This window comes from Scylla paramamosain, chromosome 33 (genome assembly GCF_035594125.1).
Source record: "Scylla paramamosain isolate STU-SP2022 chromosome 33, ASM3559412v1, whole genome shotgun sequence".
Taxonomy (NCBI): domain Eukaryota; kingdom Metazoa; phylum Arthropoda; class Malacostraca; order Decapoda; family Portunidae; genus Scylla; species Scylla paramamosain.
The window spans coordinates 12,722,373-12,744,867 of NC_087183.1; the positions used below are offsets into that span (position 1 = coordinate 12,722,373).

The following is a 22,495-nucleotide window of genomic DNA, read 5'->3' on the forward strand; positions in this document are numbered from 1 at the left end:
TTCTCCTCCTCTTACTCTCCTCCCTATCTCCTGACCTACTTCCCATCATGCATCAGTAGTTTTCTTCCCTTTTCCTATTTTATTTGCTTTGTATAGTCCTCTCCTCCTCCTCTTACTTTCCTCCCTTCCCTGTGAGATCTTCCCTATCTCCTGACCTACTTCCCATCATGCATCAGTAGTTTTGTTTCCTTTTTCCATTCCATTCCCCTTGTGTAATCCTTTGTTATAAGTTTCCCTCAATTCTTTCCAACTGTACTATTTCCTTTGTGTTCATGCATTTTGTTTATTTCCCAGTGCCTTATATTTTCTTAGTCTCTTTCCCCTTTAGTCTTCCTCTCCCTTTCCATCTCTCCCCTTTATGTACTCCAATCCTGCCAGTCCCTCCCTTCTTCTGCTGTTCCTCTAATTTCCTTCAAATAACTCACATCCTCGTCCCCTCAAATTACAGTTCTTGTTCCCCTTTCCCTTTCCCCTCATGTGATATATGCACCTGACAGCAATGGCCCCTTTCTTTCCTTCCCTGATCCCTTCCTCCCTCCTTTTTCTCCCTCTCTCTAACTCACTATAAGAAAATCAGTGTTATATTTACGAACTCTATTTTCTCCCTTAAATTTTCTTTCTATTTTTTTTTTTCTTCATCCTTCTTCATCTTATCTTCTCTTCCTTTTTCCTAATCTGGCTACTTGTTTCTCTATCCTATCATCACCTTTCCTTTCCCACTTACCTTTGTTCCTTCTCTTCTCTGCATTGGTAGTCCTTTTTGTTTTTCTCTCCTTTCCCTCTTTTTACTCCAATTTCAATTTTTATCTTTTCAACTCTTTCTCATCACTCTTATTATCTTTCTTCTTTTTCAGTATGCCTATTTTTCCCTCTTCTCTCTGTCTCTCCTTCCCTTTCCTATTCCAATCCTTCTTTTTCTTTTTCCTATCTCTTCTCTTTCTTGGTCATTTTTTTTTTATCTTGTTCTCCCTCTTTTCTCTTCTTCCTTCTCCTCCAGCACTTACCTTACCTAACCAAAACTAACCTAAGACTCCTTTATTTTTTCACTACTACTACTACTACTACTACTACTACTACTACTACTACTACTACTACTATTATTACCTTTTAGCTCGCTCCAGGTCATCATTAGACTGCTCCAGCTCCCTGATATAGCGGGTAAGGTCCTCCTGGATGCTCTTAAGGTCTACCAACTCGGACTGCAGTGTGTTGACTTGCCCATTAAACTCATTTTGTAGCCTCTCCAGACGCTCCTGTGGAAGAGGGAGAGGTGGCTGAGTGGTGGCAGAAAGGTGAGGTTAGGTTGGGGTTTTGTTGGGTTGCATTGGGTTGGTTTAGCTTCATTTAACTTGGTTAGGTTAGGTAAAGTTTGGTTTGGTTAGGTAAGGTAAGGTTAAGTAAGGTTAAATTATGTGGTGGGATTAAAAGAGAAGGATGAATGTTGGGATATAGAAGAGATGGGTGTGTGTATGCTAGGATGGGAATGGGGAGGAAAAGTTAGGTTTTTTTCCTCTTTTATGGGTGAAGTAGAGAATGAATGAGTGAAGAATGGAAAAAAAAGGTGTGTGTGTGTGTGTGTGTGTGTGTGTGTGTGTGTGTGTGTGTGTGTGTGTGTGTGTGTGTGTGTGTGTGTGTGTGTGTGTGTGTGTGTGTGTGTGTGTCAAAGGGTCAGATGTGTCATAAGTCCCTAGGGGGGGCGGGGTTGGGGATGAAGGGGAAGAAGAGGAGGGGGCAGGAAGGATTAGAGGATTACAGGGAGGAGAGGGATTTGACTTTTGACGAGGAGGAGGAGGAGGAGGAGGATTTGGGGGGATTTGAAGGACGGTTGGGCAGGGAGAAAGGGGGGAGAGGGTGAGAGCTTAAGTTGTTGATGGGGGTGAAGGGAGTTGGGGGAGGAACAAGCTTACACTGTGAGGGTGGAGAGGAGGAGGAGGAGGAGGAGGAGGAGGAGGAGGAGGAGGAGGAGGAGGAGGAGGAGGAGGAGGAGGAGGAGTAGATTACGACTGGTTCTGGAGGTCTATTACGTGTATTATTATAAAAGAAAATGAAGGAAGAGGAAGAAAGAATGAGAAAAAGAGGACTGTGAGAACTTAAGGTACACAGAGAGAGAGAGAGAGAGAGAGAGAGAGAGAGAGAGAGAGAGAGAGGAGAGAGAGAGAGAGAGAGAGAGAGAGAGAGAGAGAGAGAGAGAGAGAGAGAGAGACTCAAGGACAGGTAAAAAAAAAATATATCGCAGGTATGAATGAAAAACAGGAAACATCACACGAGGCGGGAGTCGAACCTGGAGATGACGACAAGGTACACAGCAGGAGAGCCAAGTGAGGGGGGTTTAAAGGGACAGCTGTGCAGACTCCCTACTCGTGACCCTGACATATATGACCCTAATAAGGCCCTGATGCTTCGTACCTCTCCCGCACCTGGTTCCTTGATGCACACCCCCCTTCTTCCCCCTCCCTTAATAGCCACGCCCTTGCTCAAGCCCTTAAAACCAACGCCCCCTTTCCCGCCCCCTCACACACACACACACACGTACATACATACACACGCATGCCATCTCATTCCACACCTTTACTCTCACCTGATGAAACACGCCAGGAATTCAAGTAACTTTCTCTGGCGGTGAACGGAAAGGGCGCATAGACTTGTAAAGGTGATAAGTAGAGGGAGAGAGGTTTGAAATAGTGGACGGCAGGGGAAGAGAAAGGAAGGCAGGAAGGAGGGGTGGAGGGAGGAAAGGAAGGTAAAGTTGATTGGGTTTTTCTGCGTCGCAACAACTGGTTTCTGTAAAGGCGGGGAAGGAGGGAGGGAAGGAAGGAAGGAAGGAAGGAAGGAAGGAAGGAAGGAAGGAAAGAAGGAAGGAAGGAAAGTGGGAAGGAAGGAAACATTAATTTATTTACGGCACCGCAAGGAAGGAATAAACAATAGAAGGAAAGAAGGAAGGAAGGGAAGAAGGAAGGGAGGAAAGAAGAAGGGAAGGGAGGAAGGAAGGACTGACAGAATGATTGATTGGTTTTCAGCACCGCAAGGAAGCAAGGAGAAGGAGGAAAGAGGTGAAGGACAATTAAGAATTCAGAGGCACAAGAAAAGGAGGGAGGAAAGGTCGAGAAGACATGCAACGAATACGAAGAGAGAGAAAGAAGGAAAGAATAGTAAAGAACAAGAAGCAGCAAAAGGCAAGGTAACCAAACACGGCCTGCAGTGATTATTATTCATGTAAATATTCATCTACATTAATTAATTTATTCACGAACTCTTTCTCTCTCTCTCTCTTCCTCCCCACTCCCCACCTCCATACACGTGGCGAGACAAATACGGAGTGAATTATACAGAAACCATCTTATTTATATACTTCACCCTTAGTTATTTTTTTAGGCGGACTCGGGAAGATACAAAAAATATATATACATACGTGGAGACTATAAATTTTTCACGCGGCGCACCTTGCAGTGAAGGGTGGCAGGGGAGGCAGGGGTTCGTAGGGAAGGTCAGTTTATTACAAGGGAAGAACGAGTATACGAGGTGCTTCTTTACCCCCCCTGCCACTAACACCACTACTACTACTACTACTACTACTACTACTACTACTTCAGGTGTTTCTCAGTTCTTTTGTTCACGTGATGGTGGTGTGGTGGTGTCGTGGTGGTGGTGGTGGTAGTGGTGGTGTCTCGATTACATGTCTAATTTTGGTGTTGCTATTCAAATACATGTCTTTTGTGTGTCTGTTTGTTTCTCTCTCTCTCTCTCTCTCTCTCTCTCTCTCTCTCTCTCTCTCTCTTGGTTTTCACTGGAGATCGATCGAAAAGTATATTGTTTTTAGTGTAATATTCTCTCTCTCTCTCTCTCTCTCTCTCTCTCTCTCTCTCTCTCTCTCTCTCTCTCTCTCTCTCTGTTGTTGCGAGGAGGCCAGGGGGCAAGGAAGCAGGATATCCCGGTAAGGCGCTGATGAGTGAGTCTTGCCTTGTCTAATACGGAGACAAGGATATGGACACACTGCCACCCCTCTCTCTCTCTCTCTCTCTCTCTCTCTCTCTCTCTCTCTCTCTCTCTCTCTCTCTCTCTCTCTGTGTGTGTGTGTTGTGTTGTGTGATGCATTTCTGACGTTTAATCCCATACCAGCCCTCCCTCTTCTCTCTCCAGCTCCTCCTCCTCCTCCTCTTCCCGCCCACCCCCAAACTATGAGTAATCAAGGTTACCGCCCTGCCAACTTCCCCCCACCACCACTCCTGGCGCCACCATCACAATCACTGCAATCTCATTCACTATCCCTCTCTGTCATCATCACCCATACCATCACCTCTGCCGCTGTAACTCTCACCCTAAATCACATTCCTCCCCCCACCTCTCTCTCTCTCTCTCTCTCTCTCTCTCTCTCTCTCTCTCTCTCTCTCTCTCTCTCTCTCTCTCTCTCTCTCTCTCTCTCGCGAAGTTTCTTTTGCAATCTCTGGCAGTCTAGACGTGTAGACAATGATGCTTTTTCTAGGTCAACATACGTATACCTTAGCCTTGCTCTGTTGTGTCATAGTAATACTGTCACTCTTACTACCACTACTACTACTACTACTACTACTACTACTACTACTACTACTACTACTACTACTACTGACTAAAGAGATCTAGTGCTACTTTATATTTACATGACACGACACTGCATTCCACCACGCCTACTCTTAATACACTTAATAAAACATTTCACACGATTCTCTCTCTCTCTCTCTCTCTCTCTCTCTCTCTCTCTCTCTCTCTCTCTCTCTCTCTCTCTCTCTCTCTCTCTCACACACACACACACAATCTACGTTTCCTGGGCTTAGTTACAGAACTTGATAGCTGGGATAAACTGTTTATAATTTCAACATATATTCCCAGACTATCTTTGAGTGTGTGTGTGTGTGTGTGTGTGTGTGTGTGTGTGAAACTCCCACAGTCTTCTTGTCTTACACCCGCTCAGCTCCCAACTCCACACACACCCATCCACCCAGCCACTTCCCCCAACACCCACCAACCCACCCACTTATCCACCTGCTCCACTCTTTAGCATTTCTGGGTGTGGCCCCCTCCCACCCCAACTCTCTCCTCTCCCCTCCCTTATGCGTCACCCTCACCACTATTCATTACTCCAAATTAAAGCAGCTGTGAGAGGGGAAATGAGGGCAGGTATGAAAGGGGGGAGAGAGAGAGAGAGAGAGAGAGAGAGAGAGAGAGAGAGAGAGAGAGAGAGAGAGAGAGAGAGAGAGAGAGAGAGAGAAAGAGAGTAATTATAGGCAATTATACAAGGGGGCACAGTTATAGATGTGCATGAGGGGAAGGGGACAAACCTGTATACATATATAAGTCATGAACATGTATGGGGAAGGTTATGAACAGGTCAAGGACAGGCAGGTAGGTGTGGATAGAAATCACGGACAGGTGTGTACAAACTAGACATCACGAACGGTACAGAAATCTCCGACTTGTTTGCAAACGTGACATGCATAAGCAGAAATCACGAACAAAAATCACGGACAGGTAAAATTCAAGGACAGGTGTGCATAGAAACCACGAACATGAGTGTAGAGAGCACGAACAGGTAAAAAAAAATACGAGCAACTTTATAAACGTGACTAGTACAAGCATAACTCACGAACAACAATCACGGACAGGTAAATGATTCAAGGACAGGAGTGTGTGAGGTCAAGAACAGGTGTGCAGAGATCACGAACAGGCATATAAACGTGACTGACGTAAGCATAACTCACGAACAACAATCACGGACAGGTAAAGGATTCAAGGACAGGTGTGTGGGGTCAAGGACAGGTGCATTGGAGGTAAAGGGGTTGGGGTAGGGAGTGGGGAGTGTGTTAGTGGGTCGTGGTCACGCACATGTTGACTGCCTGAAGACTGACAACCTCACAACCTCTCAACCTTGAGGCAAAAACTCACTTCACCTGTCTGCCTGCTAATTAGAGAGACGAGTGCTACCTGAGGCGACTGTACGAGTGTGTGTGAGTGAATAAATAAATGCATGTGGGAATGAGTGAAAAAAACAAAAAAAAAATTGGAAATGCAGGTGAGTAGGTGAGGATAAGAAGCGAGTGAGTGAAAAAAAAGTAAGCATTATTGAAAAAAAGTGAAAATTATGAAAAAAATGAATACGTGAGTGAAAATCCAGTGAAACAATGAGTGGAAAAGTGAGCGAATGAGTAAAAAAAAGTAATTTAATGAGTGAATGTGTGTGTGAGTGAATAACGGAAGAAGGAAGGCCACAGGAAGAGAGAGAGAGAGAGAGAGAGAGAGAGAGAGAGAGAGAGAGAGAGAGAGAGAGAGAGAGAGAGAGAGAGAGAGAGAGAGAGAAACCAGTACATTAAAAAAAAGACATGGAACGGAGGGAGGCGAACAAAAGGAAGGGAAAGGTGAAAGTAAACAAAAATGCGGGTGAATGGAGAGGAATGAAGAAATGAAAGGAGGAAGAGAAGCAGGGAGGAAGACACACGATGGGTCAGAAGTACGTATAAGGGACGCAGTGAGAAAGGATGAGTAAAAGTATAAGCAATATGTGAAAGTAAAGTAGCGGGGAACAGGAGGGAGAGAGAGAGAGAGAGAGAGAGAGAGAGAGAGAGAGAGAGAGAGAGAGAGAGAGAGAGAGAGAGAGAGAGAGAGAGAGAGAGAGAGAGAGAGAGAGAGAGAGAGAGAGAGAGAGAGAGAGAGAGAGAGAGAGAGAGAGAGACTATTTCCTGTGGACTTCTGCGTGATAATCGAGAACTTCCTGCACTAATAATGCTAACAACTAACAAATGACAACATATTGCAAGATACAGAACAACAACAACAATAATAATAATAATAATAACAACGACAGGACTAACAATAGGAGTGAAGTGTTTGTAATGTTGTTTGTAATAGTTCTTATTTTTAGCAGTAGTAGTAGTAGTAGTACTAGTAGTAGTAGTAGTAGTAGTAGTAGTAGTAGTAGTAGTAGTTGTTGTTGTTGTTGTTGTATTGGTATTAGTTCAAGTTTATGACAAAGTAAAGATTTAAAAAAAAAGTTTATTTGTTTGATCAAAAAAGGTGGGGGGAAAAAAAGAGAGAGAGAAAGAAACGAGAAAAAAAGTGTCCTTGTAGTGATGCTATTTTTGTTGTGTAGTAGTAGTAGTAGTAGTAGTGGTAGTAGTAGTAGTAGTAGTAGTGAAGAAAAAAATAAATCCAATCATCTTCATAAAAAGAAAAAGAAAAAAACACAAACAAAAACATAATTAATAACAATCCCAATAAAAAAATACGAAGAAAACAACAACAGCAACAGCAACAACAACAACAACAACAACAACAACAACAACAACAACAACAACAACAACAATACCACAACTAATACCACCACAGCTCATTTCCAAATATCTTCTGGCTTCGTCCCCTTTCCCCCCTGCCGCCCCTCCCCCCTCTCTTTGAAGAACACCGGCACGTCCCTCACGCACGCCTTCCCTCCCCTTAGGTGCTTCCCTTAGGGCGTCATTTCCCCAGGTATCAGGCGCGAAGGGACACGGGTGAGGTACCGCAGAGGAGGAGGAGGAGGAGGAGGAGGAGGAGGAGGAGGAGGAGGAGGAGGAGGAGGAGGAGGAGGAGGAGGAAGGGTGGAGTTGGGATGGGCTGCAGACGGAGGGAGAGGAAAGGCGTTGGAGATGAAAATTTTAGGGAATGGAAGGGTGGTAAGGAGGGTGAAGGAGGGGAAGTGGAAATGGTAGAGGAGGCTGTGGAAGAAAGGAAAGGCTGAAGGGAGGGACGGTGGAAGGGAATGGAAGGGAGAATGAAGAGTGGAAGGTGAAAACTGTGAAGGAAGGTGATACAGAAAAAAAAAAAAAAAGGAAAGGAAAGGAGGACTGAATACAAAAACTAAAGGGCAGAGGTTGACTTGGAGTAAAAGGAAGGAAAGAAGGAATGAAGAGAAGGAATGACAGAAAGAAGTATATGAAAAAAATAAATAAATAAAAGGAGGGGACGGGAGAAGGGAATAAACATAACAGATCTGAAATAAAGAAATAAAAATATGGAGGAAAGGAAGAAAGAAGAAGGGTGGAAGAGCGGCAGTACAAAACAAATGACGGAGGAGGAGGAGGAGGAGGAGGAGGAGGAGGAGGAGGAGGAGGAAGAGGAGGAGGAGGAAGGGGGTAGGGACTTCCTAAGGGTTCTGAAACGCATCACCTGTAACCTAACTCTGTCTGATGGGAGGATGAAGCCTGTATGTGTATGTTTGCTCTCTCTCTCTCTCTCTCTCTCTCTCTCTCTCTCTCTCTCTCTCTCTCTCTCTCTCTCTCTCTCTCTCTCTCTCATTCTGTCCCTGCCTACCTAGCAACCTATATCTCTCCTCTCTCTCCCTGTTCCTTTCTTTTCAATATTCAAGCATTGTCTAGCACTTCCTCCCATCCCCCCATCCTCCCTCTCTCTCTCTCTCTCTCTCTCTCTGACACGCGACACCCTCACCACCAGGCGTGTGTGACATCACCAAGTTGCAGAATATGAAGGAAGTTGCGGGTTGATCTCTTGCATGAAATCAAGGGAGCAAAAAAACCGTAAGATTATGTACCCAGAAAACCGGACGACGACGAACAGGAGGAGGAGGAGGAGGAGGAGGAGGAGGAGGAGGAGGAAGAGGAGGGAGTGGCAAATATTTGATGTTAAAGCAGGAAAAATGAGAGAGAAAAAGGTGGGTGATAATATTTAATAAGTTGGAAAAAGGAGAGAAGGGAGGAGAAGGAGGGGGAGGGAAAGGAGAGGGGAGAGGAGAGGAGGAGAGAAAAGAGGGAGAGGAGGAAGAGGAAGGAGGGTGTGGTGAATGATGGTACGTAAAAAAAAAAAAAAAAAAAAAAAAAAAAGAGTAATACTATTTAATAACCTGGAAGGAATGTGGAAAATGGGAATAAATGAGAAGGAAAATGAAGAGGAGAAAGAGGATGAGAAGCCAAAGGAAGAATATAAATGATGATAAATGAATAAACTTATAAATAATTATCTAGAAAGGGGGGAGAGAGAGAGAGAGAGAGAGAGAGAGAGAGAGAGAGAGAGAGAGAGAGAGAGAGAGAGAGAGAGAGAGAGAGAGAGAGAGAGAGAGAGAGAGAGAGAGAGAGAGACTGATAAATGTGGAGATGAGGAGAAAGGAAGACAAATACGAAGATGAACATATACATAAATAAGATAAGAAAAAAAAAAATGATAAACATGAAGAGGATGACAAGAAAAAAATAAATAAATACGAAGAAACAAACAATTACGAGAAAGAGTAAAAACAAACATGACATCAGAAAAAAGTGAATAAATGAGAAGACGAAAGAGGAAAAGGAGAAAAATAGAAAAAATAAATAAATAAATACAAGAAAGAGAGATATATATGAAATTTTAATAAACAGGAAGACATAAGAGAAAGGAAGGAAAATGAGAGAAAAAAAAGGCTTATACGTACGAGGAATAACAAATAATACTAGATAATTACGTGGGAAGTGAATATGAAGGAGAGAGAGAGAGAGAGAGAGAGAGAGAGAGAGAGAGAGAGAGAGAGAGAGAGAGAGAGAGAGAGAGAGAGAGAGAGAGAGAGAGAGAGAGAGAGAGAGAGAGATGTACACACGCTATATTCACTCAGCATACATTCAACACGCGCCTTGAAGCATCTCAAGTCACTCCTATATTCACAGCATAGCATTTAAAGGCGTTGCTCTCTCTCTCTCTCTCTCTCTCTCTCTCTCTCTCTCTCTCTCTCTCTCTCTCTCTCTCTCTCTCTCTCTCTCTCTGGTGCTGTGGGCTACTCTACCGATACATGGCCTATTTATCTACTTCCTACACACACACACACACACACACACACACACACACACACACACACACACCACAAGCATGCGCCCCAGTCACGGATGTTGCTAATGTACACATCTGCAACATAATACGATGTTTCCGCTCAACTAAACAGATACAATAGGGCACATGCTCACGCACACACACACGCACACACACACACTGCAGCGGCTTCATCGCGCTAAGACAATCTAATTTATATCATCAGAGAGAGAGAGAGAGAGAGAGAGAGAGAGAGAGAGAGAGAGAGAGAGAGAGAGAGAGAGAGAGAGAGAGAGAGAGAGAGAGAGAGAGAGAGAGAGAGAGAGAGAGAGAGAGAGAGAGAGAGAGAGAGACTTTTCCACATAACATTTCCACATGCAAGAGTTCAATTGACAAACAAAGGAGAAAGAAAAGATATATATTCAATTTTCTCCCTTTCTCTCCCTCTTCCTCTTTCTCTCTCTCTCCCACTCACCTACTCGTTAGCACTTTCACTTGCCGCACGCGTAAGAGGAAGAGGAAGAAAGAGGGAGGTAGGAGGAGGAGGAGGGAGGGGAGGAAGAAGAGGCGGATAAGCTGTAAGAAGACCCACACATCACATTTACAAGAAGCAGGAAGAGAACGGAATGATAAGTACAAAAGAGAGAGAGAGAGAGAGAGAGAGAGAGAGAGAGAGAGAGAGAGAGAGAGAGAGAGAGAGAGAGAGAGAGAGAGAGAGAGAGAGAGAGAGAGAACGTTCACTAGCAAAATAACCAATGAATATACAAACAAACAGAAAGAAAGGACGGATGAATAAAATGCTAAAATTAACAACAAAAGAAAATATGTCAATAATAAAAGGAAATGACGAATAATAAAAAAATAAATAATAATATAAGAAAAAAAAACATGAAGAGGAAGGAAAATAAAGAAAATTCCTTATTCCTTCATACTGATAAAGGAGGGAATTGGGAGAGAAAGGGAGGAAAGAAGTAAGAAGGAAATAAATGATATGCATGATCTAGGTGAAAAATTGGATTATAGAAGCCAGACAATGGTAGAGATAAAATCATATGAGAGAGAGAGAGAGAGAGAGAGAGAGAGAGAGAGAGAGAGAGAGAGAGAGAGAGAGAGAGAGAGAGAGAGAGAGAGAGAGAGAGATGCTTCTTCCGCCTTTGTAAATGAAAGTCATTCGCTCGTTTTGTAGTCTGACCTCTACCTTTCTCTCTCTCTCTCTCTCTCTCTCTCTCTCTCTCTCTCTCTCTCTCTCTCTCTCTCTCTCTCTCTCTACCTGAAAGTAAAAGGCATCTGCAGTCCCTAGCACTTGCCCAGCTGCCCAGGTGAGTTAATTATCTACCTGTGAACCTTCACCACCACCACCACCACCACCACCACCACCACCACCACCACCACCACTACTGTTACTACTACTGTTCACTTTTTTTTTTACATCAAGAATATAATTACAACCAAAATTAAAAGAAAGGAGGAGGAGGAGGAGGAGGAGGAGGAGGAGGAGGAGGAGGAGGAGGAGGAGGAGGAGGAGGAGGAGGAGGAGGAGGAGGAGGAAGAGGAGGAGGAAAAGGAGGAGAAAAAAACGAAGATAGGAGGAAGAAGGAAGAAGGAAGATTATGATAATGATGGGGATGAGGATAATGCTAACTTAAGACGAAGAAAACGAAGAAAACAAAGACGAAAAGAACACCACCACCACCACCACCACCATCACCACCAACAACAACAACAACAATCACCACCAGCATCAATCATCACCACTACTACTATTAATAATACAATCCCCACCACCACCACCACCACCACCACCACCACCACACTCTCCCATCCATGCCGCCACAGAGACCTTCAGTAACACCAAGTAATTCCCGCCACCGCAAAACCACAAGCTGTTATCGCTATTACTTAAACAATACTGATGATGCAATATTCACAAACCCGTTCTGCCACTATCATCATCACTGCCACTGTCAATACTAGTTAATTTCACTTAGTACCGCTGCTACTTTTACTAAACAGAGATATGGACTTCAAACGCTAACCAAACGTATTATGTGGGATTTAACCCTTTCACTGCGACATGAAGCAATTAGTAGCATCAGAAGCAGTGTGTGAAGTCTTTATAAGCATCTACAAGAAAGTTAGTGATGAAAAAGAATACATTTTGCAATTTCTTCCCAGTTCAAAGATTGGATGTGGCTGTAGAACGAGTAAAGATGGTAATTACGGAAAGGTGTACCAAGTGGCAGTCAAAGGATTGAAGTATATATTTTTTAAACATGTTTGGGATTTTATTATGCATATCTTTAAAAGCTTCAGTTATTACTAGTTAGATTGTCATGTTTTTTTTTTTTTTTTTTTTTTTATGTAAGCGGGACACTGAAGTACAATCCTTTCCAAACTATAATTAGAATCACGAAAACACTTTGGACTCTCATTAGGCTTATTTTCAAAGGCCACAGGGATGATTAGAGACGTTCTCACAATCTCTTAATGATGCAGAAGTCTTGTTAAACTAATACTACAACAACGAAAAAAAATAAATAAATAAAAAAAAATCCTTGAAAACCACAAACCACTACAATCTGCCGGAATTAATAGAGATGAGGCGACCAAACGTTTGATAATGCGGTTATAATTGATAGTTAGGTTAGGTTAGGTTAGGTTAGGTTAAGTAGTCTGAAGCTGAGATATAGAGAGGAGACGTGATGCTGGTGGTGAAGGTGAAAGGGTTGCCGAGAAAGCCGTCTAGACATAGCAGGGCATGGGAGACTTAAAGAGGAAAGGGAAGGTGAGAGTACAAGTATGTTAATCTAGCTGGGGAATAAAAAAAAAATAGAAAAGTAATAGGAAAAATAAAATAAAGTAACGTGTTGATAGTATTTTCTTAAGACTTAGAGGGAAGAGAAGGCTGAAGTACAAGTGTGTTAATCTATCTAGGAGGAAAAAATAATGGAAAAGTAATAGAAAAAAAGTAACGTGCTTATATTTTTTTTCTTAAGACTTAGAGGGAAGTGTGTTAATCTCGCTAGGAGGGGAAAAAAAAATAAATAAATAAATAAATAAAATTAATAGATAAAATAAAAATGATGTGTGCGCAGTTTCGCAAGGCAGAGGAAAGTGAAGGTGAGCGTACAAGTGACTTAATCTAGCCGGAGAAAGATAATAACAAATAAAATAAAATAAAAACACGTGTTAGTATTTATCCGATGAAAATTTATATGTTAATCTCGTTGGGGAGGAATAAATAATAGACAAAATAAAATAAAAATAACGCATTGATAGTCCCTTGAGGGTTAGAGGAAAGGCTGAAATAAATGTGTTATTCTAGCGAGGGCGGAAAAAAAAAACATGAACAAAGTAGATAATGTAATGTCATGATAGTACTTCAAGACTTAGAGGAAAAAGGCAATGCAGAAAACTATGTTACTCTCGCTTGGAATTGGAGAGAACGAGAGAAATGCTAATAACGCTGGAAAAAAGGGAAAAAATTACAAGTGTTGACATTTCTTCCAGCCTTAGAGGAAACAGAAGGGTGAATGCTGTTAATCTGGCTGGAAAATGAAAGGAAAAAAAAATACTCTTGTTGACATTTTTCCAGACTTGAGAGAAGAAGTTGAATGTTGTGTTATTCTGGCTATGAAATTAAAATAGGTGATAATAAATAAAATAATGAGTCATGTTGACATATTTTCCTAGATACTGTTATTCTCGCTGGGGAATAAAAAAAAAGAAACACAATGAAAAATAAAATAATGACATGTTAGCTCTCTTTTTTTCAGACTTAAGAAGAAAGAGAATACTAGATACTGTTATTCTCCCTGGGAAATTAAAATAAAAAAAACACTAATAAATAAAATAATCACTCATGTTGACATCTTTTTTTTTTTTTAAGAGATTTAGACGAAAGAAAAAGATGAATGGTGATATTCTCGCTGGGAAAATAAACATAACAATAATAAATAAACAAAATCACTCCTGTTGACATTTTTTTTTTGAGATTTAAAGGAAAGAAAAGATCTTATTCTCTCTGGGAAATAAACATAATAAACATAATAATAACAATAACAATAATAATAATAATAATAATAATAATAATAATAAATAGTGAACATTTTTCTCAAGATTATGAGGAAAGAAAAGGTTCAATGAAGTGTTAATCCGGCTATAATGAAAATAATAACAATAATAATAATAATAATAATAATAATAATAATAATAACAACAACAACAACAACAACAACAACAACAACAATAAATAAAATCACTAATTGACATTTTTTTCTCACACGAATAGTGACCACCACCACCACCACCACCACCACCACCACCACCACCACCACCCGCTCATCACCAGCACTACCTGATCACCATCACCACACTTACTCAACACACCATTATTGGACCGTCACCATTTTAGGAAGTGGTTTGCTGACTGGAACTATTACCCACTCCCTCTCTTCCACCTTTTGTCTCTCTCTTCCCCTTCCTCCTCCTCCTCCTCTTCCTCCCATTCCATGTAAGGTAAGACTGCCTCTTTCAAGTTTTTTTTTTTTTTCCAGGAAGTATCCTATCCCCCCACTTATTTTCCTCCCCCCTTCCATAAATTATAATCTTCTTCCTTCTTCCTGCATTTTTTTTTCATTTTCATTCTTCTCTCCTTAATTTTTCATACTTTTTTTTTTTTACGTATTTCATCATCATCATCTCTCTCTCTCTCTCTCTCTCTCTCTCTCTCTCTCTCTCTCTCTCTCTCTCTAACACAAGTTTATTTTCTCATTTCTTTCCTGTCTTAATCTCTTCCTACATAATTAACTTTTTTTTTATCTATCTTTCTTATTTCCCTCTTTTTATCCATTTATACATATTCATCCTTCTTCCTACCTCCCATTTCCTCTTTTCTTTTGTTTTCTTGATATATATATTTTTTTCCACCTCTACTCGTCTCCATTTTTTTCCTCTCCCTTCTTCCTTCATCTTTCCTTTTTTTCCTCCTCATTTTCCTCCTGATCTCTCATTAATATTCCCTTCCTCCTCCCTTCAACTTCTCCACTTTACTTACACTTAATCTCTTTTTCATCCTTACCTCTCCACTTTTCTCTCTTTCTTTCCTCTTCTTTCCACCTCCTCCACTTTGCCTTTAGTGTTTTTTTTTCCTCCTTCCATTTCACATTCGTTTTACCCTTTCACCTTTTCCTCCTTTCCTCCCTCCCTTCCCTCGGTTTTCCTATCTCACCTTCCCCTTTCACCTTTTCCTCCACCTTTCCACCTCCTCCTCTTCCACTTCTTACCCACTGGAGGAGAACAGTTGGAGGAAAAAAATCACACAAAAGTTGAATAAATGTGAAGCGAATCTAATTGGCCATAAAATAATAGTAAAATTAAACTCATTGAGAAAAAAAGTATGAGTCAGCCACCTCTCTCTCTCTCTCTCTCTCTCTCTCTCTCTCTCTCTCTCTCTCTCTCTCTCTCTCTCTCGTCAACGATGAATAATGAAACAAAGAAGTCATGATGATTAAATGAATATAAATGTAAGCAAGTTTCTTCAGCTATAAAGAGATTAAGACTAAGATGGCGATAGGAGGAGGAGGAGGAGGAGGAGGAGGAGGAGGAGGAGGAGGAGGGCGAAGTAATGTCCACTCACTGTACTCCTTCGTTCTTCCTCTCTCTCTCCTCTCTCCTCCTTCCCTCTCACTTCTGCACCTTTCATCTATCTTCTCTCCCCTCCCCCTCTTCTTCCCTTTCATTCCTTTCTCTTCTATTTCATTCCCAGCATCCCTCTCTCCTTTCCTCCCTCTCCTTTTCCTCCTCTTCATCCATTTACCCTCAGTGTCCCTCCTCTTCTCCCTTTTATCTTTATATCCTTCTCTGTTCTCTCCTTATTCCTCCAGCATCTTCTCTTTCTCTCCATTTCTATCTCTTCCCTTTTCATACTACCAACATTCATCTCTCCCCTCTTACCTCTCGCCCTCTCTTCTCCTCCTCCTCATACCCATTCCTCTTTTCTCCTCCTCCTCCTTATGTATCTCCTCCCCTTCTCGTTCCTTCCCCACACTCAATACTCTCCCTTACACCTTAACCATCTCCTCCCCTTCTCTTTCAGTTCCCCAGGTCCTCCTCCCCTTCTATTCTTCCCCGCCTCTCTCTCTCTCTCTCTCTCTCTCTCTCTCTCTCTCTCTCTCTCTCTCTCTCTCGCCATGACTCAGCCACGTTATTACACAAAAATAAGACAACTTGGCAAGAAATGTTACTCGTTCATCTATAATGATGCTGCGATACGTGTGAGTGTTCCAATATGGCCACCGTGCTACTTCAGGCCCACCATATTGCTGCTCTTTATCACTTAACGGGCGGAAGGGGAAGTGAGGTGGTGGATGCGAGGGGATGGTGGGAGTGAGGGAGGGAAGGTGAAACTGTGCAATGGAAGGAAACGAATGGAAAGGAAAAGAGGTGAAAGTTTTAGATATAATTGCATTTTCGCCGGTCATGTTTTGTCGTTTTATTCTGTCTTCGTTCGTCTTCCGTGCAGAACAATTGGTCCGAGGCGTAACGGCGTCACCAGCAGGTAGATCAGCCAGGTAGGTGCGTCAGGTGAGGTTAGGTTAGCTCAGGTGTGGGACTGGGAGGAAGCAGTGTTGGTTGGAAATTAGGTTGGGTTAGGTTAGACTGGTGAAGGTGAGGTAAGGTTAATTAACAGGTTAAGGTAAGTTAGGTTAGGTTAGATGATAAAGCAGATTAAGTTAAGAGAAGTTAATTAGGATAGATTGGTAAGTACATACATGGGATAATTTAAAGTAAGATAAAGTAAGGTACATTAGTTACACACACACACACACACACACACACACACACACACACACACACACACACCTGTTCATGATAAACTTTAAAATATACCCAAATATTTTTTGTATTTCCGATGATAAAAGTATTATTATTATTATTATTATTATTATTATTATTATTATTATTATTAGCAGTAGTAGTAGTAGCAATAGTAGAAATAGTAGTAGTATAACAAAAACACAGCTAATAACACAAATACAATTCCCTTTCTATCGAGACACGACTTTTTATGCACCACAGCTGGATCACTTACACACCTGCGCCCTCCAAACCTGCCTCCCTCCCACACCTGCTCCCAATACCTGGCTCTCTCACACACCTGTCCTCGATCTCTCCTCTGAACAATACTCAATAGAGGCCACGGTGAAGATAATGCAATCTCTCTCTCTCTCTCTCTCTCTCTCTCTCTCTCTCTCTCTCTCTCTCTCTCTCTCTCTCTCTCTCTCTCTCGTCTCTAAGGTGAAGGTGAGCAAGAGTGACGAGGAGAGAGAGAGAGAGAGAGAGGAGGAGAGTGGAAACAATGAGAGGAACGGTAGAGAAGAGAGAAGAGGAGGGAGAAGAGAGAGGAGGAAGACATAGGGACACAGGAGAAAAACCAGGGAGGAGGAGGAGGAGGAGGAGAACTAGAGGACAATGAAGAATACCTGGGAGAGGAGGAGGAGGAGGAGGAGGAGGAGGAGGAATAATGTTTGCACAGGGGAAGGAAAATATTCTGTGTGTACTTGTGTATGTCTATATTTGTGAGTGTATATATGAACACAAGGTCACACACACACATACACACACACACACACACACACACACACACACACACACACACACACACACACACACACACACACACACACACACACACACACACACACACACACACACACACACACGTTCCCAGCCTCCAATTTCCGGCCAGGTAGACTAAAATATGCACTTGCCCACATCCTCCTCCTCCTCCTCTTCTTTCTTCCTCCTCCTCCTCCTCCTCCTCCATTATGACCACATCCTCCTCCTCCTTCTCCTCCTCCTCCGCCTCCTCGTCTATTTAAAGCACTCCGTTGATGCAATTTTCTTTCACCTGCTTACCTGTGTATCCTACCTGTGTATATAACGAGCCCTTTAAACGCCCTCAGGTGTTCAAGGGGCGCTAACGTATGTAAGTTTCATGTTTTGCTTTTGTTAGTTAGGTTAGGTTTGTTTTCTCACCTTTCTTTTTATGGTGTGTGTGTGTGTGTGTGTGTGTGTGTGTGTGTGTGTGTGTGTGTGTGTGTGTGTGTGTGTGTGTGTGTGTGTTATTTTTTTTTTGTTGGTCTGTTCCTAGTTTTTTTTTTTTTTATGCGTGATATGACTGTGTGTTTGCTCTCTCTCTCTCTCTCTCTCTCTCTCTCTCTCTCTCTCTCTCTCTCTCTCTTAATCTTCTTTCCTTGTCCTATTTCTCTATATCCTCTTACGTTATGTCTATTCTCAGTGTGTGTGTGTGTGTGTGTGTGTGTGTGTGTGTGTGTGTGTGTGTGTGTGTGTGTGTGTGTGTGTGTGTGTGTGTGTGTGTGTGTGTGTGTGTGTGTGTAATTCTACTGTATCTATTCCTGTTCCTTCATTTCTTTATCAGCTTCTCTATCTCCACTTTCTTATAATCTATCCATTTTTCCTCATTTCTACAACTATTACCTTGTTCTATCTTCCCCTTGCTTTATTTATCTATCTTCCTTCCCTGTTATCATCGTTTTCTCTTCCATTCTACGTTCACTCCTCCACTGTTCATTGCAATTTACTTATTACTGTTTTTCGTCCTCTCTCTCTCTCTCTCTCTCTCTCTCTCTCTCTCTCTCTCTCTCTCTCTCTCTCTCTCTCTCTGTCTATTCCTCAGTTTATCTATCTCCTCTTCCCTCCTGTTTATCTTTGGGGACAAATATTATCTATCCACGCATGCACCTCCTCTCTCTCTCTCTCTCTCTCTCTCTCTCTCTCTCTCTCTCTCTCTCTCCTCTCCCTTTCGCGTGAGAAGAGTCAATATTCCCTGTCTGCCTCTCACAATCTCTCTCTCTCTCTCTCTCTCTCTCTCTCTCTCTCTCTCTCTCTCTCTCTCTCTCTCTCTCTTTCCTTCATGTGACTTAAGGGGGTGTTACGTCACGCATGACTGCCCCCTCCCCCGCCTCCCTCACCCCCCTTTAAATTACCTCCACCCCCTCCCCCCTTAACCGGCCAAAAGGTAAGTGTAAGTTTGTCTGTTTCCCATGTTTTCTTATCTCATTTAACACACAGTCTCTCTCTCTCTCTCTCTCTCTCTCTCTCTCTCTCTCTCTCTCTCTCTCTTGCTTCGTCATATCCAGCTTTTTATTTCTCGGTGGGGCAGCACGGAGGGAGATGAGAGGGAGAGGGAGAGGGAGAGGGAGATGAGAGGAAGGAAAGGTGGAGGTGAGGGAGAAGGTTTAGTGGTCAGTGGAGGAGGAATGCAACCCACCCTCCCTCCTCCCTCCTTCTCTCCATTTTCCTCCCTCCCTCCTTCCCCCCCCTCTCTCTCTCTCTCCTCCTGAAGGGACACAAAGAACCGGAGGAAGTGTGACGTCACGGCCTCTCCCTGCCTCTCCCAGCATCCCCCCTGCAGGTCTCTCTCTCTCTCTCTCTCTCTCTCTCTCTCTCTCTCTCTCTCTCTCTCTCTCTCTCTCTCTCTCTCTCTCCTTTCCCGCATCCCCGTATCGTCTTTTCCCTCCCATTTCCCTTCTGTCTTGCCTTACCTCCATAGCATGTATTTTTCCCTCCTCCTCCTCCTCTACCTCCTTTTTCTCCTCCTACTTCACTGTCTCCTTTACAGTTCATTCTCCTCCTCCTCTTCTAATTCCCCTTTCATTATCTACTCTGTTTCCTCCTACGATCTAATTTCTCCTTCCCTTTCTTTTCCCTCCATCATTTCTTCTGCCTCCTCCTCCTCCTCCTCCTCTATCGCCTCTGTTATTCTCTTCCTCCTCCTCTTCTACTTCCTCCTTCATTGCCAATTCTATCTCCTCCTATGATCTAATTCTCTTCTCTTCTCTTTCCTATTTCATCATTTCTTCTGTCTCCTCCTGTCTCTGTTATTCTCCTCCTACAATCTAATTTCTTCCTCTTTTCTTTCCTCTTTCATCATTTCTTCTATCTCCTCCTCCTCCAGTAAATAAATGCAGGTCGCCTATGAACAGGTGCGCCGCTCACCTGCGTGTGTGTCCATGTGTCTGGCGACTTGATTACCACACCTTCATTGCCCACACCTCTATACCTGAACACTCCCAACGCTCACTTTTTTCCTCCACCCCACCACACTCTCTCTCTCTCTCTCTCTCTCTCTCTCTCTCTCTCTCTCTCTCTCTCTCTCTCTCTCTCTCTCTCCTTTCACCTCAAGTTCTCTGTTCATTCATTCACTTGCTATCATCATCATCATCATCATGTTTCTATACACATTTCCAACGGTCCATTCACTAAATCAATTACCAAGTCGCACCTTTTCAACACCTGCCAGGTAATTATTCATACACCTGAGCTAACTCTCTCTCTCTCTCTCTCTCTCTCTCTCTCTCTCTCTCTCTCTCTCTCTCTCTCTCTCTGTTATGAGTAACCACAACAGACTAGTAACCCACTCCCTCCTCCTCCTCCTCCTCTTCCTCCTCCTCCACATCACCTCCTAACCTTACCCCCCCCAACACCCAAAGATATTCAGTAAGCCACACCTATACCATCCTCCCCCCTTAGCCAGTCAGCCACACTACCCCCTCCTCTCCTCCCCATGGCTACCTCTCCCCTTCCCTCCCCTTCTCCCTCCCCTCTACCTTCCTCAATAACTCATCCACCCACACCATGTCCAGTATAGCATAGCATCTCCTCCTCCTCCTCCTCCTCCTCCTCCTCCTCCTCCCAAACATACAGATACATAGATCTTCATTGTAAGGGAAAGAGAGGAGGAAGAGGAAGAGAGATGAGTGAAGGGGAGAGGAATGAGAGGAGAAAGACGAAGGAAGGAGAAGGAAGAGGAAGAAGGGAGATGAGAAGACAGACGAAAAAGAGGAATGAAAGGTGAATGATGGGGAAGAGGAAGATAAATGAGTGGTGAGGAATGGAGAGGAGGAGGAGGAGGAGGAGGAGGAGGAGGAGGAGGAGGAGGAGGAGGAGGAGGAGGAGGAGGAGGAGGGCGTGAAAAGTACCAGTACCTACCAGTGTATACCCGTCCACCTCTCCTTCACCTTTTCCTCCTCCTCCTCCTCCTCCTCCTCCTCCTCCTCCTCCTCCTTATTCTCTTCCTTCTTCCCAATCCTGACTTCAATCCCATTTATTACTAAAACACCATCATTATTCCTCCTTCCCTATCCTCTTTTTCATCCTCTCCTTCTCCTCCTCCTCCTCCTCCTCCTCCTCTCCTTCCGCCCAAACTCACTCACTATACACGATGCTTTTATCTATCTGCACTGGAGGGAGAAGAGAGGAGGGAAGGAGAGGAGGGAGGAGGGAGGAGGGAAGGAGAGGAGGGAAAGGAGGGAAGGAAAGGAGGTAACGACTGCTGGAGGAGAAGGAAGGACAAGGAGGGAATGAGAATCGATTCGTGTAAGACTAAAGAAGGTAAGATGGAAGGAAGGAAGGAAGGAAGGAAGGAAGGAAGGAAGGAAGGAAGGAAGGAGAGAAGGAAGATTTTGTTAGTGATTTAATGAGATCGTCTGAGGGTTTGTGAAGCATGAGGGAGGGAGGCAGGTGTGTGTGTGTGTGTGTGTGTGTGTGTGTGTGTGTGTGTGTGTGTGTGTGTGTGTGTGTGTGTGTGTGTGTGTGTGTGTATGTGTGTGTGTGTGGAGAGCGAGGGAGAGTTACTGAAGCGTGGCGACTGTTGCTGGTGGTAATGGTGGTGCTAGTAGTAGTAGTAGTAGTAAATAGTAGTAGTAGTAGTAGTAGTAGTAGTAGTAGTAGTAGTGGTGCTGGTGGTGGTAGTAGTAGTAGAGCGCCACTTATTTACCACCTCCACTTACACCACTAACACAAACACTACCTTATCTCCTCCTCCTCCTCCTCCTCCTCCTCCTCCACCTCCTCCATTTTAAGTAACTCAACGGCTCAGACTAAAGCAGTGAACGTTATTTTCGTTATAACTCTCACTTTGTTTTGATCATGTGGAAGACTAGGAGGAGGAGGAGGAGGAGGAAGAGGAGGAGGAGGAGGAGGAGAAAGAGGCGTGACTCACGACGACACTTTGTCTGGGAAGCGTGGCACTGCAGTGAGAGAGAGAGAGAGAGAGAGAGAGAGAGAGAGAGAGAGAGAGAGAGAGAGAGAGAGAGAGAGAGAGAGAAGGGAGGAGGGTTGAACGTGCCTAGTCTCTGAGTCACACAACTGCTCCCTCCCAACCACCCTCTCCCTCTCTCTCTCTCTCTCTCTCTCTCTCTCTCTCTCTCTCTCTCTCTCTCTCTCTCTCTCTCTCCAACACGATTCAAATCCTGCTTAGCGAACGAGCTGGCCCACCTTGCTCCCTCACCTCTCTCTCTCTCTCTCTCTCTCTCTCTCTCTCTCTCTCTCTCTCTCTCTCTCTCTCTCTCTCTCTCTCTCTCTCAGTAATGTCTTGGCCTAAAGCCGGAGGGAAATTTAACTTGTCTTCATGTGATCTATCTTTTATCTTGTCTCTCTTTGTACATGTAAGAGAGAAGGAGGAGGAGGAGGAGGAGGAGGAGGAGGAGGAGGAGGAGGAGGAGGAGGAGGAGGAGGAGGAGGAAGAGGAGGAGGCGGTAAGTTATCATGAGAAAATAAACATAACACTACCTTTACACATCTTCTCTTCCTCCTCCTCCTCCTGCGCCTCTTCCCTTCGTCTTCCTCCCCCTCCTCCTCCCTATCTCCAGTTATCGCAGCGCATACCTCCACCTCC

The 22,495-nt window shown here is 43.5% G+C and overlaps 1 protein-coding gene across 18 annotated transcripts in view; it reads right to left on the reverse strand.

Annotated features, from left to right (window-relative positions):
* The window catches only part of LOC135089718 (nuclear distribution protein nudE-like 1), a 56,754-nt gene that overhangs the window by 12,148 nt on the left and 22,111 nt on the right, over window positions 1-22,495 (reverse strand). For all 18 annotated transcript variants that reach the window (XR_010261602.1, XR_010261606.1, XR_010261605.1 and 15 more), the window contains exon 3: window positions 1,105-1,253. Coding sequence is in view for 12 of the 18 variants with exons in the window: in XM_063985690.1 (XP_063841760.1) it covers window positions 1,105-1,253 (149 nt within the window). In the remaining 6 variants the exon portion in view is untranslated. The remainder of the gene's footprint in view (window positions 1-1,104; window positions 1,254-22,495) is intronic.